General features: G+C 38.3%; 3 protein-coding genes across 3 annotated transcripts in view; 1 reads left to right on the top strand and 2 right to left on the bottom strand.

The window, feature by feature from the left end:
- The window catches only part of LOC5576657 (G patch domain and KOW motifs-containing protein), a 117,569-nt gene that overhangs the window by 81,041 nt on the left and 19,661 nt on the right, over positions 1 to 16,867 (bottom strand). The window lies entirely within an intron of this gene.
- On the bottom strand, positions 375 to 2,055 carry LOC5576651. Its single transcript, XM_001656143.2, has 2 exons — positions 990 to 2,055; positions 375 to 934 (listed from the first exon to the last, which is right to left on the bottom strand). Exons 1-2 carry the CDS (start codon positions 2,001 to 2,003, stop codon positions 488 to 490), a joined length of 1,461 nt encoding a protein of 486 aa, XP_001656193.1. The 5' UTR covers positions 2,004 to 2,055; the 3' UTR covers positions 375 to 487.
- Positions 12,267 to 13,704, top strand: LOC5576655. The gene has a single exon (XM_001656142.2). It carries the CDS (start codon positions 12,344 to 12,346, stop codon positions 13,604 to 13,606), a length of 1,263 nt encoding a protein of 420 aa, XP_001656192.1. The 5' UTR covers positions 12,267 to 12,343; the 3' UTR covers positions 13,607 to 13,704.

Genomic DNA, 16,867 nt, shown 5'->3' with positions numbered 1-16,867 from the left:
TAAGAAGCTTCCCCAGCTTCTAAGGAGAAGCTTCCTAAACTACTGAAAAGAAGCTTTACGAGCCTCTGAATACCGACTTTCTAAGCTTCTGGACCGCAGCTCTCAAAGCTTCTGACGTAAAGCATCCCAATACCAAGCTTCAGAGGAGAAGACTTTCAAACTTCTGGGAAAAAGCTTTTGAGGAGAAGCTTTTCATGCCTTTGAAAAAAAAAGCTTCTCATGCTTGAGAGGAGACGCTTTACATTCTTCTGAGGTGAAGGTTTTCTAGCTTCTAAGGTGAAGCATTCCAAGCTTCTAACGACAAGATGCATAAGACCCTGATAATAAGCTTAAAGGGCGAAATTTCTGAAGGTAACAAAAGATAGGAACTTCTATTTAATTTTCATATCATCTGTCTGTCAGCCGAATTTTGTTAGAAATTGCTTTGCAAGTTATATCAGATATCTTCACAGTTCATTCGCCTATTTCGTCGAAGCCCACACATTCCCTACAGATACCCGTATCTTATCAGGTCCCGAATGACGGCTGCCATGCGAGTCTTGTACTTATCTTCGGATTTGACGTCATGAATAAACGATGCGTCGAATTCTTGCGAATCTAGGTGCTTCTCCGCCAACTGGTCCATATCGGGCAGGTCCTGGTTGTCAATGCAAAGCATCGGCACCATGAACATCGCCATCAGGATTCCGAACTTGCCGCAGGCCTTCAGCTGCCGTAGCAGGGCCGTGTACGGGAACTGCCGGCTGGGATCTCCGCCGAGTTTCTCCAGCAGCTGCTTCAACGAATCGTAGTAGATGCGGATCATTTCGTCGTAGTGCTGCCGACGGAACGCTTCATCCGTGCATCCAAAAATGAAATACAGCAGGTCGAGAGCGGGCGATACGTAGCGGCAGATTTGCCAGTCGAGCAGGACGACTCCGGTTGGTACGCCTCGCTGAAATGGATTCAGATTAGTTTAAACCGTGGATATTCGAGTATGCGTAGATTACCTTATAGGAATAGATCATGTTGTTGATCCAGCAGTCGCCGTGTCCCAGAACGGCATACGGACCGGCGATTTCCGAGTTTGTCAAGGTCACAAGGTCGTCAAACAACGTTTCCTTGAGCTTGGCCAACTTTTGCCGCGCCTTCTCCTCGTGAGGTTCCAGGACAGTAAGAGCTCGGTCAAGAGAAGCATTCATCATCATTGTGAATCCTTGGTTGGCACCCATCATGGCACTCAACGGATCAGATAATTTGAACTGTTCGAACACTTCCGGTCGTTGATCTTTCAGCGCTAGGGACACGGCATGCAGTCTACCGAGTTGAATCATCAGTAGACGAGTGTGCTCGTAGTTCACAGGGACCATTTTATTCCACATTCGATAGTCCTTCAGGCGCAAGTCATCCATAATGATGACGGATTCTTCCTTCGGTGCGTCGGCATAAGCCAGATAACATTTCGGAGCATTGAAGAACCCAATGTCCATCTCTTCGGTAACGCCCTTTTCCCGTTGAAATTCGTACATGATCGGGAGCAAGTTGGAGTACGCCGTGACTTCACGATCAAAAACCGAAATCGATTCGAACTGGTGTCGACGGGCATCGTTAATCGGAGGAATCTTGCACAGTACTACCAACTTGCGATCACCTTCAGTGATCGTGGCTCGGAACATTTCCGCTATGAAGCCATCACCCTTACCAGAACCGGATTCGAAGCGGATCTCGAACTGACCGGGAGTGAATCCTTGCTCGGGAGCGATCCGCGCCACGGCATCATACATGAACTGTGGCATTCCATCCGACCGCTTCTCGTAGGTCATTCCAGATGCAACAGGTTGCTTTGCCGTTGAGGCCATTTCCGGTTGAACCTCTCGAGGAATCGAATCTTCTACGGCATTGCCTTCGGCATTCGCTTCAATCGTGGGTTTGACTTCCTCCACCGTTTCCACGATTACGACGGGCTCCGTCGACACTGTAGAGGACGGAACGGAATCTTCTTGGAATGCAGTTTCTTCACCCATATTGTATGTGTTCTTGGACCGAAACTTGAAGCCGTACTGAAACTGCTACTTCAATCGGACCTTTCATTTTTATTCAATACGATTGGGACTACCTGGCGATATCTGTGGCGTTATCTCAACTAATTCGTTTATCAAAGCTCAGAACTGTAAGATGATTGCTGGAACTTAGGCAAAGATTAGATAGATAGTGGTCCATGTGAAGGTGTTGACATGATTTGTCTGTTTTTGATGTAGCTACTTTATTTTTGCAATTCATCGTTATACTTGTGAAATCACGCAATCATTAACAGATCGTATTTTCAACCGTATCGATCTGGCAGCATCTAAAGTGTGGATGAGGCAGTAAAATTGTGAATCCATCTCCTGGTTCACCTAGGTTATGTTAATATTCCAACTATCAGTTCAAGTTCAACAGGTATCATTTTAAATAAAAAGTTGAATCCTCGATTCGAAAAATCACGGAGTATATCTACGCTTCTCTCGATTGCTCACACATTTACGTAACATAAGAACTTATAGAAGCAACCTGGAGTCATTATTTCGTATTGGTGGTCACTTCGAAACTTTTCATGAAGTCTGAACCAAAAACAAGTCAAGTTAACGAAAAGTGGATCATAGACTAAGACCTCATTGTGCCCAAGTAACGTTCATTAGCTCAACAACATTAGTAACAAATTTGTTTTTTTTTTTAATTTCTTTATTAGTATCATTTCAAACATTAGATTCATTTCTTATATCTAGGTGTTCTGTGTTAGACAACACTATCATCCTAATTTGGTAAAACAAATTTAAGATTTTATTTATTAACATTTTGTTAACAACATATTACATTTCATTTGCCGTAGCAGTTCAGATTATTTACAGGTGAGTTGATTTCACCTGCTTATGAGAGAAAAAAACACGTTTTTAATTTACTTAACTTAAATACGCATTAATCGTTTCAATGGAAGATTGTAACGATTTTTGCCTGAAATGATTAATTATTTTATTTGAAATTTGTTCCAATGTTATACCAGGGAGAAAGCCTCAGAATCATTTTCAAAATTTTAACTTCATCTGACCAATTTATTGGTATTCCTCTCATCGTGACAACAACTTGACGTAACAACTTGAAGGTTTCAAATAAAGAGCTTTTGGTTTATGTGGGAATATTATTAGTTGAGTTTTGAAAGCATTAGGAGAAATCTTCCATTTTTGCAAGTATGAAGAAAAAAAATACTTTTTTGCAATCGACTACAGATGACATGCAGGCTTCGTCCTTTGGCAGAGAGGCCTGTTTCATCCGCAAACAAAGATGGTAAGTCAGATGTGAAAATATTGTATAACATTGGTCCCAAAATGCTGCCTTGAGGAACACCAGCTTTTACAGGAAGTCTTTCAGATCTGGAGTTCTGATAATTAACCTGAAGTGTACGATTTGACAGAAAACTTTGAATTACTTTAACAATGTATGTTGGAAAATTAAAGTTTTTTTTTAATTTTACGATCAAACCTTCATGCCAAACACTGTCGAATGCTTTTTCTATGTAACAAATTTGATTCGTTCCTACAAATCCGAAAGCTATTCTTCTAGTCTTGCTCTTCTAGACATAAAAAAGCATTCGACCGTGTTTGGTATGGAAGCTTGATTGTAAAGTTAAAAAACTTTAATTTCCCAACATACATTGTAAGAATAATCCAAAGCTATCTGTCAAATCGTACACTTTAGGTTAATATAAGAAATAAATGTAATGTTCGAAATAAAGGAATGAAAAAACTCAGAGAGCCTACAATGTACGGAAATTTATAGTTATAGTTATAGAAAATATCGATTTTTTTTAGCATCCCAAGAAGTTTATCAGAACTTAGGACAATTATTAGAAAATTCAAGGGAAAGACATGTTTTCTGGCTACGCCCTTGGAAGGGGGCTAACCCTTCACTCTCCGATGCGTAATACACTATTGAATGACAATTTCTCCCAATCGCACTTCCGTACATTATCACCAGGCGGCGGGACATGTTCAATTTCTGTTCAAGCCCGGTGATTCCTTTATCGTATCTCATCCTATATAGCCGTCGCCGTACAATTATCGCTGCTTTGCTAAGCATTTTCAACTCTTCTACCACCTCCCCATCGCCATGGTCCAGTGCTTCCCAAACTGTGCGATGTAGCACTTGTCAAGGGGCGGTGAAATATATGATTTTTTTTTATTGCTGTTGATTTTTAGGAAGCTTATTCTAACACGGTCAAATTTATGCTTCAAAAAAACTATTGAAACAATAGTTATAGTGGCAATTTGATGGCTAGTCAAGGTGAAACATCTCGGAACTCCCACGTTTTCAAAGGCACAAAACTTGAGAAATAGTAGGCAAACGTTCCTGATCTTCTTATTTTAACCTTCGGGCTGTCGCGCTGTTGTACTTTGTACAACAGTTGTGATTTATATGCTATCATTTTGCAACAAAGATATCTATCTACACCAAACCAAAATGTATTCCTCAAGAATTTTCTTAAGAACAATACTCGACAGTTTTTATTTACAGTATGGCCCTTTATAATACGGTAAAATCAACAAATTTACATGGAAATCGCATACTAATGAACGCACTATGTACGGTTCGAGGAAACCACAGTTTGAAATCGTCATATCTTAAAATCCAGATAATATAGAAACTTGGGGTCTTTATTAAAGTTGTTCTGGAGGTGAAGCACTATCTGATGGTACCTCATTTAATTTGGAATTTGACTGCTAATGAACGCACTATGTATCTTAGAAGTTAGATTCCAAACTGTTTTACCTTAAATTAAATCATTTATTTCGTAAAATTGTATCATATCTTGTTTTTTACTTCAATAACGTTTATTCGGGAAAAAGATCTTCCATCAAATCGCTATCGTTTTGATATTCGACCAACGTTTTCCGTCTATCATTGTCAAAAATGCTTGGAGATGACATTTGTGCTACAATTTGTCGACATAGACTACAACATAGCTATGTATGTTATTTCCAAGAACTGCATTCATTGACAACATATATGTTCATGTCGCTTCTCCAAGCGTAAACAAGAATCTGAATTGCTCAGGACTAAAGGCTGACTATACAAACATGACTACGGGAGGGAAATTGAAGCAAAAACAATTCAATAAAACTACTTCTGCACAATATTCAAACAAAATAGTGTTAAAGCGGGCAACATAGCCTATTCCGTCTGAATATTGGCAAAAGTAGAGATAAAATTTGCACTATGGGGTCCATACAGTAAAATTCTGAAGCTAGGTTAATGTTGACTTATTAAAAACGATCTCCATGATTTCATATTTCATTTGCAAATTTTTCTGATATTGGATTGTCGGCTAAAGATCCCAACGTTGTTCAAAACCCATAATTGAAAGTGAATTTTATTTTAAATGTAATAACGAATCAATGGAGTTGCGCTGAGAAAAGCATACTACAGGGCTGGTAGCGACTGAGTGCCTTGAAAATAGAAACTTTAGAGACATCATGCCTGGAAAAAGAGGTCATACAAGAACCAGAACATAATAGTTTTTATGAGATATTTTCAAATATTTGAATTTCGACAAGTATTAGGAGTTACAAATCGTATGGCGAATTACATAATTTTTGTAACTCGTTGTACGATTTGTAATCTAATCTGCTGTAAACGGACTTAGTGGACGGTTTTTTTTTTCAAAATTTTTCCAAGAATTTAATCAGTGCCCCAGTTTCCGTCAGGTATATTACTCTGAAGATTTCTTCAGGAATTCATTTATCAATTGTTTAACGGCCTTCTTATGGCAATCTTCCATTTTTTTTAAAGGATACCTTAAAATTTTATCTTGATTTGTTTAGGTCAATTCCTGAAATTATTACAGAGATTCTTTTTCAGGTATTCCTGCAAAGTTTCATACACAGAATGAGAATTCTACGTCTCATAATACAGTAAGTCTGGGGCCTTCCTTAGGCGAGTGGTTAGAGTCCGCGGCTACAAAGCAAAATCATGCTGAAGGTATCTGGATTCGATTCCCGGTCGGTCCAGGATCTTTTCATACTGGAAATTTCCTTGACTTCCCTGGGCATAGAGTATAATCGTACCTGCCACATTATATACGAATGCGAAATTGGCAACTTTGGCAAAGAAAGCTCTCAGTTAATAACTGTGGAAGTGCTCATAAGAACACTTAGCTGAGAAGCAGGCTATGTCCCAGTAGGACGTTAAAGCCAAGAAGAAGAAGAAGAAGAAGGAGAATACAGTAAGTCTCCATAATCGAAAGGAACATCGAGTTGGGAAGATATCGAGTTACGGAAGATAAAATAAATGTCTATGTGCTATAATAGAGGTGAGGGGATGCGTTTGTGTAATCCCAGCAATACGTGACGACATACCGTTTGTTATCGAACCATTTCAAGGTATCGTTACTAACAACACTGTTGTTATCAAGGTTGTTCTGTGTGCTGTTATTCAAACAGAAACATAGCATAATTCGTCGCAGGAAACTTTATTCAAATATCATTCTTTTCAGATTGCACATCTGTGAATGTTTCTACTTCTTCCAATTAATAAAATTTCATCATTTGTTTAATTAATTATGATCGTGGTTTACGGCTAACCAGCCGAGTGGAAGTTTAACAACTACCGAAAAATTGCAATTGGATTAAATGGACAAATAGATGTGGAATTTGCGAAAAAGAGAAGCTAGAGAACAGGGAGTCATTAGTTCGATTTTCACCGAGAAGACGTGTAACTTTTTCGCAAATTTTACATCAATTTGTCCATTTAATCCAATTGCAAATTATATTGGTAGTTGTTAAACTTCCACTCGGCTGGTTAGCCGTAAACCATGATCATAATTATTTAAACAAATGATGAAATTTTATTAATTGGAAGAAGTAGAGACATTCACAGATATGCAATGAAAGATGATATTTGAATGAAGTTTTACATTTTTTTCTCTTAGTTGTCTGCTTTAGAGGTTTTCCATTCTATTCCTGTCTCTTGATTAGGGAGCGCGTTGTGCTCACTCCAAGCATTTCCCAATGAACTCGTATGACGTCACGCATTGTTTATTTTGAAATTACACTGCACTAATAAAGTCATACAGCGCCTTTCTCCTCACCTCTATTACATGATATTGAATAAGTGCAACAAAGGACCATCGAAGAATCTATGAAAACTATATTCTACTATGGTTATCTAACTCGATATTGAGATATGAAATATCGAGTTAGGGATAGTTCACTGTTGCTCATGCAGTGATTTTTCCATCGATTCCGCTAGGATTTTTCCATGATATCTGTTAAAGGCATCTTCATTAATTCAACCAGTAATTTCTCCAGCAATGCTTCCACTGATTTCTTAAGATTTTCTACGAAATTGTCGTTGAGGATTTTTTTTAGATTTCTATTAGGAATTCCTCTACAGGGTGATTACTAATTCCTGTCAGTAAAGTAAATGATCGTAGATGAAAGATGTATCTATGTATGAATTTTGATTTCCAGTGTACATCATGTTTTGTTCATCTATAAAGTTTGTTTTGACAATGTAAAGATTAAATCTTTTTTCATTTACCTTGGTTTTTAGTCATATATGTTGTTTTAAAGGCATTGCACCTGGCACGCATGTTTTCCACAGATATGTATTTTTGACTAAACTCCGCTGAAAAATTTGCCTGATTGAAACAGCATGTTACAACAATCTTTTAGACTTACTAGGGAATAGCATAAGAATGATTATTGAAAATTTTAGCGAAAAAAATATATCTTTTTTAGCTAAAATATGTGCTTCTGAATAACGTGCGTGTTTACTGTAATGCTTCTGAAACAACGCATGTGGCTGGAAATTAAGGTAAAAAATAAATATGTTATTTATGTATAGTGAAGGCAAATGTTATAGATGTCCAGAACTGGATATGCACTGGTAATAAAAAATCATACAACCATCTTTTTTCTATGATTACTTATTTTACTGACAGGAAATAGTAATCACCCTGTAATGATACCTTCAGAAACCAGAGACTCCTCTCAAGATTTCTTCAGAAAGTCCTACACAAAATATTTGAAAAATTTCATAAAATAGTACCAGGCATATGAAACACTCACTCGATTGTTGCGTTTTCCTTGCTCACTTCCACACGCAATCAAGAGCGAGGTTGCCGTTTCTCGTACTAAGCTGAGTGTTTCAATTACCAATGCGCTTTCTACTTCTTCGCCGAGCGATACGTTAGACAAAACCGGCAACAGAATGATTCACTACCGACTGCGAGTGCCGAAAGCATCCGATTGCAGTAGCGAATTATTATTTACATTCCGATTCCGATTGGAGTGGCATTCGTATTTGAGTGCTGATGAGCGCACACTGACTGGAAATACACCCGGCGGAATAGTTCAGTGAACGCGAAATCCGTAATTGAATGGTGAACGCGTTCTTACGGGTCTCCCAGTTGAGAGCGGATTGGCTCTCTCTCCGCTTCGTGAGTCTTTTGATTTTCGGGTTATCTCAATCGTTTGCGATTCTTCGGGATGCGCTTACCCTAGTAGCGTTCGGCTGTCGCTAAGCTTTCGGGGGAAGCAGATACTTTGCTATTTATCAGTAGCGTTCGGGTGAGTGAGTGAATTCGCTACTGCAATCGGATGCTTTCGGCACTCGGAGTCGGTAGTGAATCATTCTGTTGCCGTTTTTGTCTAATGTATCGCTCGGCGAAGAAGTAGAAAGCGCATTGGGAATTGAAACACTCAGCTTGGTACGAGAAACGGCAACCTCGCTCTTGATTGCGTGTGGAAGTCAGCGAGGGAAACGCAACAATCGAGTAAGTGTTTCCCATGCCTGGAGGAATTTACGCGGATTTCTAGATAAATTGGTCGGTGTTAAGTCTGAGGGAACCAAGTGCAAAACTTGGGAAAATAGGATTATTTTCTCATTAGAAGCGAAATTACCTTCCCTCCGTTTCACTTTGATCAGATTTGATGAATGATGTAAAGTGTTGTGAAAAACTCAATTTCTCATAACTCACGCCTGAGTTTTCTCACGCCAATCACGCAACTCAGCAGTCAAAAAATCATGGATGAGTTGGTTCACTTTTTTGACTCATTATCTCGTTTTACCACAGTATACTCACACATGGCAATAATTTCTTGTTATTCTGGTGTAGTAATCGTTTCTAACGTGAACAACAACATTCGGGTGTCACGAATTTTTGGCGGATTTCGCGACTGAATCATTTTTTACGGTTTGAGTGATTTTGCATCAAAATCTCAAGCGAGAGATTTGCGAAGGAGATCTCTAATGAGTTTTCTCTCACGGGAGAGCGTATTGATTGAGATTTGAGAGTAAGTATATCAACACTGCTTTGGATGATCAATAAAAATCAATAAATGCAGTCAGAGTGGACCAAGTGCTTATTACCATAACAGCGAAAATGATCAGCGATGATGAGGAATGCGAGGAAATGAAAAACATTTTAAGAGATTTGTTAGATTTTTCGACATCGAATGATTACACAGCGCAACAAAAATGACATTTTTGCGTGTCTCAAGAATCAAATTATGTGTCTCCAGTAGATTTGGGGTTGCTGAATCTGATGCCGTTTCAGAAATGTTCCAGCACGTCACAATTTTTGACTACAGGTCGCCAAAGTTGTATAAAATACTTGTTTTATTGATGTTTACATGAAATTTAAGGAATGGTTTATTAAACTTTTACGTGATCTAATCCATCAAGCATGTAAAATAGGACTTCAATTTTTTATTTCAGATATAATTCGGTTGAAATTTCACGATTAAATTGAGATTAAATAGATTTTTTCAACATGCTTGCAGTCTTCATACAAAATACTTCGTTTCTCTTATATGGCAAAATACAATACTTTTCTAAACAAACGAAAAAGAACTTTTGAACATCGAAAGTGTTATGAAATTTGTTGATAAGTATTGTTATACACATGAAGCTTGAGGATTTTCTGAAGGAAATCTTTGAAAAACATCGGACGGTAACCCTAAGGAGATTTATGTAGGGATGATCGGGGGATTCCCTATGAAATACTGTAGTGTTACATGTGGATCCTTAAATAAACTGTTGAAGATTTCAAGATGATTTATTATTAGAAATAAATTAAGACATTTTTGGAAAAGCTGCGGAAGTAATCCATGGATGAAATAGTGGAGAATTCTCTAGAAAAATGTAGAGGAATTCTTAGAAAAGTTCTTCATAGATTTCCTAGAACATCCTCGAGGAGTTTTTTCAGCAATTTATAGGAGCAACCATGGATGAAAAGACGTACGATAGGATCAGTCGATTAGTGGAAAAATATCTGGAGGATACACTAATCGACCTCTGGAGGATCCACTTCAACCCAATTCTCTATTGGCACTTCAAGAGGTCTCACAAAGATACCCATAGAAATTCTTCCGACAGTGCATAAGCATAATGAGGAAAAATGATTCTTAATGAACTATTTTGATTAAAATAGGGTTTCAATGCTAGTAATGGACACCTTAGTAGCTGAAATTCATTCTCGACGCTTTTCCGCAATGATATCTCAGACGGATATACATTTTGTGGAGTCTCACAACAAGTTCAATGTCTTTACTTCATAGTACGCCTATGAAACATACAAAATCATTCGATTTTCCAGCGGAATATACATTTGGAAAACTGTTGTCCGAATGCCTATTATGAACGGCCTTACAGTTGAGGTCGAAATACACGTATCTGTCACAGGATACAAACTCTAGTGGAATTGAATGGTATAGTACTAAATTCGGTTTTTTCATCTACTTATTAAAATAGAGACCAGGTCTCTAAAAATAGCCCTGAATCAAATTTGAGGATTTTCTTGTAAGACATCGAGATCTGCTAAAATTCTAGAATAGTATATGGATTTTTTTTTTTTTGAGTAATTCCTGTGGAAATAACTGGAAGTAGTTACGTTGATCTCCAGAAGCAAATTACAGATTAATTCCCTTAATTTTTCCACATAACTTCGTGGGGGAATTTCTGAGCAAATTCCTAGGAATTGTGGGAAATCTTTACAAGAACTCTTCCAGAAAATGCTTGGAGGAGCTGCTGAAAGTATTCCAGAAGAAATCTCTGGAGAAGTCACTAGAAAATTTTCTGCAGTTCTTCCTCGGGGAATCTCAAAAGAAATTTCTGGAGAATAATTGTGGGACAGTCGCTGAAGGTTTCTCTGGAACCTCTAGAATTTTTCTTCTCCTAGGTATTACGTCCTCACTGGGACAGGGCCTGCTTCTCAACCTAGTGTTCAATGAGCACTTCCGCAGTTTTTAACTGAGAACATTCTTTACCAAACTTGCCATTTTTGCATACGTAAATCGGGCCCAGGGAAGTCAAGGAAATTTGCATTACGAAAAGATCCTGGGCAGACCGGGAATCGAACCCAAATCTTCAGCATGGCTTTGCTTTGTTGCCGCGGACTCTAATCACTCGGCTAAGGAAGACCCCAATAACCTCTAGAATTAAACTCCATGAATCCAGGAGAAAGAAGAAAATAATGATATTAGAGACAAATTATGATAAAAATGAAAATGGATACTTTTTGAAGACTTGCATTTAAATAGAGGCAAAATCTCTAAACACTGACTGCGGCCAGCCGTATGCTAACCATAACACAGTATTTTTCGATTAAAGTGATACTTATGGAGCCCAAGGCATTGACATGTGATGAAAGGTTCTTCCCCAGACAACGAAAATGTATGTATAACCAAATCAACAGGTATACGATGCTTATATGTGCAAGGATTATGTATATGATGTCGACAAAAGGCCTCATACGTACAAAAGTGATGATGAAAATTGGCAGACAATGCTAGTGTATGAATTTTATTGCGAACTTATCTGTAATCTTATGACAATTTTTCTATGATAACAACTATAATAGATTTGACAGCTACTATGGATCAACTCGACTTACTTTGTACGTGCATACGGATCGAAAAAAAAAATAATCTCAGAAAATAGTGTTTTATGCGATAAAACTCGTGAATCAAACAATTTAAATGGTGACTAAATGTGCCGGTATGATGTAATTCATACAACAAAACTACTTTTAACGTAAATTATAATACGGTCTCTGGTTGTCTAGGTCACTTTCAATGGATTTTATATTGATACGCCGTGCCAACTCCAAGAAATTGTTAAGGGTGCCACGGTTTTGAAAAATTTGGGAACCTCTGGCCGTAGTCGTTGAAACAATACGACTCTGCAGCGCGCGCTGTGTACACACAGATAAAGGCGAAAATCAACGTTTACCATTCATCAGCACACCATTCTCTGAAGTCAGTCTATGTCAGGGTGAGGTACAACGATCAAGTACCTACACCAGCTATTACTCACAGAAGTACGTAACATGTCTAATCCATCGGTCCCCTCTTACGTCCGCAGTAAGCTGGAGGAGATTGCGTGGGATCATAGCTTTGTCGGAGGAACGTACGAAATCCGGTTCGAACCCGGTTCCAAGACGGGTGATGGATTCATTGGACAGATGGTGCGCGCTACCATTCGTGGTGATCGCCTGTTGGACGGAACGAAGTTATTACGCGATCAGGAGCTGAAGTTGATCTGCAAGATTCCCCTGGACGATCCGGTTCAGCGCGAGAAGTTCAACTCGATGCTACTGTTCGAGAGGGAAGTGCTGGTTTACAACGAGGTGCTGCCGGAATTCGAACGTCTGCAGCTGGCCCGAGGACTGTGGCGAGGTGACGAGGTGGGATTCTGGAACTTCCCAAGATGCTACTGGGCTTCGTTCGATGCGGATCAAGGGGAATCGATGCTGATCATGGAAGATTTGGTGGAGCGAGATTTGGAGCTCAAGGATAAGTACGTGCTGGTAGATTATGACCACGTGAAGGTGCTCATGGTGGCCCTTGGGAAGATGAATGCGTGCTCCTTTGCTCTGAGGGAACAGAAGCCGGAAGTTTTCGAGAGGTTCAAACGTTTGAATGACTTGCTGAGCATTGTCATGATGACCGAGCAGACCAAGCCCTTGGCCCGGAGGAACTGCGAACTGGCCGCATCGATTTTCATCGAAGAAGACGCTGACGAGAGGCGTTGGAGGGACAGGTTCTTGGAGCTGAAGGATTGCATTTGGGAAAAGACAGAGACGCTCATGGCGAGCCAAAAGGCCGAACCGTATGGTGCTTTCAACCATGGCGATTGTTGGACTAACAATGTCATGTTTGGATATGACAAGTCCACCAATCGAGTCCAGGAAATAGTGCTATTAGATTGGCAAATGGCCCGATACGGTTCACCGATTTTGGACTTACTGTCTTTCCTCTATCTTTGTGGTGAAATCGACCTGCGAAGAGAACATTTCAATGATCTGATAGACACCTTCTACACTTCGTTCGCCAAAACCTTCCGAGCGTTGGGTGGACAACCGGAAAAATCCTTCCCCTTCGAGGCGATTCACGAGCAAATGAAACTCTTCGGGGCCCAGGTTCTCACGATGTCTACCTTTGCCTTTCCCATCCTATCGCAACTCCCCGAAGAATTCTTCGATAAAACCGCGGATCGGTCTAAAGCTGAGTTCCAGCCGCAGTTCAATCGATACAAACAGCTGATGAAGGACATTTGTCGCGACTCGGCTCATTTCGACGATTTAGAATAAATAATACAGGGAACTTTAAGAGACCTGAATCAGATGCCTAAAATAAGAAACCAAAAAGAGTACAAGAAGGAATTAGAAGAGACCAAAAATACCAAGAAAAAAACGAAGAGACTTGTTCTTCTTCTTTGTGTTGGCGATATAGCCCAACTGGAGCAGAGCTTGCTTATCAGCTTAGTGTTCTTAGGAGCACTCCCACAGTTATTAAATGAGAGCTTTGTTTGCCAATCAAATAGGAACTTTAGAGACAATATGCCTAAAAAAACTAAAAAGAGACCGAACAGGAACCAAGAAAAAAAATCAAAAGATAAGGATATTTCTAAAAATTGTAAAGGAACAACGACTCGTGACATCACGACAAGTATTACTGCTCGTTTTACTGTATGTATTTTTTAAGGAATTTCATAAAAAAAACAATTCAGATTTACCCAAAATTCTCTTCAGATTGTATTCCGAAAATTCCTTCAGGAATTCATTTAGTAAATCTAAAGACTTCCTGAATAAATAATCCAAGATTTCTAAACATTATTTCCCCCTGTTTTTTAAGGATAACCTCAGAATTCACTCCTGAGATTTCATCCGGAAAGTCTTCAGGAAATCATTCAAAGATTCTTTAATAAATTTCTCAAGGAAGTTTTAAAGGAATCCAGCCAGTGATTCTTCCATCGATTTCGCTAGCATTTGTTCCAAGATTTTTGTTTAGGAAATATTTAAGCATTCAAGCAGTATTTTTTTCCAGGGCTGCCTTTACTGTTTAATAGGATTTCCTCCAAAATTGTCGTTCACTAATTTCTCTAAGAATACCTTCAAGAATTACTACAGATATTTTTCTTAAGATTCGTCCAGAAAGTCCTTCAAAATTTATTGAAAAATTTCCTAAGAAATTTTTCCAGGGAATTCTAAATACTACACTTTTTAATTAAACTTAGGGGAAGGATTATTAGAGTATGTTTAAAACTACTAATTGAACTTTAACACTTCACCTTTTGCAAAAAATAAAATACTAAAATCACTAGAAGGCGAGCAAATACCTTTAAACTCTAATATGTGTTGCTTATCTTGACATATAGGCCTATTTCGTCTGCGACTTACAGACTTCTTCAGTGTCGAGTGCTCGAGTTTCAAGGGTCTTTCAAGGAGCTTCAAGGGTCTGAGGATTAACTGTTTGAGAGGGGGTGTAATCAAGTAGGCATCCAGCTCATCAGCCTTAGCGATACGGCGGCGCTTCATCTCCAATTAAAACAGCTAGCGCCTTAGCAAGCCAATAACCCCCTTAGCAATTCCTAGATATACAGGGGATAGGCAAAATGATTGAGATAGGCAAAATTTTGCCCAAATTCAAATGCTTATAACTTTATGAAAAATGGATGAATCCATCTGGAAGCAATCGACGCCAAATTTGGTGCAGTTTTAGGAACTTCCTTGGCCATGCATATTGGCCACTGGACACCGGAGATGTTCCGGATTTTCTGAGGACATGTCCAAATGTCATTTTTTCTGTCACTTGTATTTTTGTGCGGTGTAAAGTTAGATAGATGTTTGCAATTTTCCTAGAAACTAGAACTAATAGGAAGTTGAATGCCACCGGACGCATTAAGATTGGTTGGAAATCTTCAGAAATATGACCATTTCCGTAAAACTGGTTCCGGAAAGCATGGTTAGTCATGTTTGTATTCCCAATCATGTAAATATTATCCGGAGCTATATCCAAACGGACACCAACCTGTAAAATGATGTTTCCTGCAGCGTATTCAGAACCATTAGATGCACAGACCACTCTATAGAAGGTTCCAGGTACCCTGGGGGAAGTGGTCAATTAGGAACATATCCGGAACCATATCAATATGGACATCAAACTTCATGATTTTCAAAGGTTATGCTTTCCGAAGCATTTCCAGCATCACCGGCTGCCATGACTACTTTATAGTAGGTTCCAGGTGCCCCGGGGGATGTGGCCAATTCAAAACATCCGAAAACACATCAATATGGGTATAAACATCAAAAAATGGTGAAAATGCGTCCAGTGGCATTCAACTTCCTATTAGTTCTAGTTTCTAGGAAAATTGTAAACATCTATCTAACTTTACACCGCACAAAAATACAAGCGACAGAAAAAATGACATTTGGACATGACCTCAGAAAATCCGGAACATCTCCGGTGTCCAGTGGCCAATGTGCATGGCCAAGAAAGTTCCTAAAACTGGACTAAATTTGCCGTCGACTGCTTCCAGATGCATCCAATTTCATCCATTTTTCATAAACAGGGTGTCTACTCATTTACAGAAATGAAATTCCCTGAGATTTCCAGGTTTTAAAAAATAATTCCAGGATGAGCAAATCCTCCAAAATACCCAAATAGTCAATTTTAGTTGGCAAAAAAACTGTTTTTTAAATGAAAAGTATCCTTGAAAATAAATTTATTGAACAATAAATTTCAAAGTATTTTTCGCTTCAAAAAAAAAAAACAATTATCGGTTTTGTTTTTAGTAAGGTACCGTGGGGTAAGTGGATACAGAAAAATCTTCATTTAATCAAAATATATTTAAAAATATGTTTACATTATTTTACACTAATTCGCACAACAAAAAAACATTGTAACTAGAATAATTTGGAGAAAATTCATTCATTTATACACAAAAGTTAAATAGAAGCATTGTAGGATTATTCCTAACGATGTTTTCGATAAACACTCGTAGTTTGAAAATATTAGTTACATTTATTTTTGAATAACAAACTGAAATCTTTTTATTCTATTTATGAACATGTTTGTGTCATCTGCCTAGAATAATTTATATGGTCAAATAAGATACGACAATATGTTTTCAATTGGAGAATTAGTATATTTTGCTCTTTTTCTACTCAGCTTAGATAAACCACGAAAAGTTTCGTGTGAGTTTTGAAATTATTATTTGTTTATGTTTATTTATATAAATTTTATTTTATCAGAAAGGTTAGAAAAACTTTTAGGTGGATTAATTCAAATTCTCTATGGTCAATTTGACAAATTTAAGCTGGGAATGAATAAAATGAAGGAAAACAACATTTGCGGATATTAAATCTTGTTATAATTCTCGTTAGCGGTCTGCCAATATATGATAATAATACTTGATCCACTTACCCCACCCCATTAAAAAGTAGGGGTAAGTGTATCTTGTACAATATATCTGTATTTATTTATAAAAATCACATATCTTTCATTGTGATTCATTCAATTAGAACTGAAATGCTCACCATGTGTCGAAAAAACTAATAGAATTCGATATT

The sequence above is a fragment of the Aedes aegypti genome, chromosome 3, assembly GCF_002204515.2.
Source record: "Aedes aegypti strain LVP_AGWG chromosome 3, AaegL5.0 Primary Assembly, whole genome shotgun sequence".
Taxonomy (NCBI): Eukaryota; Metazoa; Arthropoda; class Insecta; order Diptera; family Culicidae; genus Aedes; species Aedes aegypti.
Note: the sequence above shows the minus strand (reverse complement) of the source record. Positions and strands in the feature narration are given on the sequence as shown.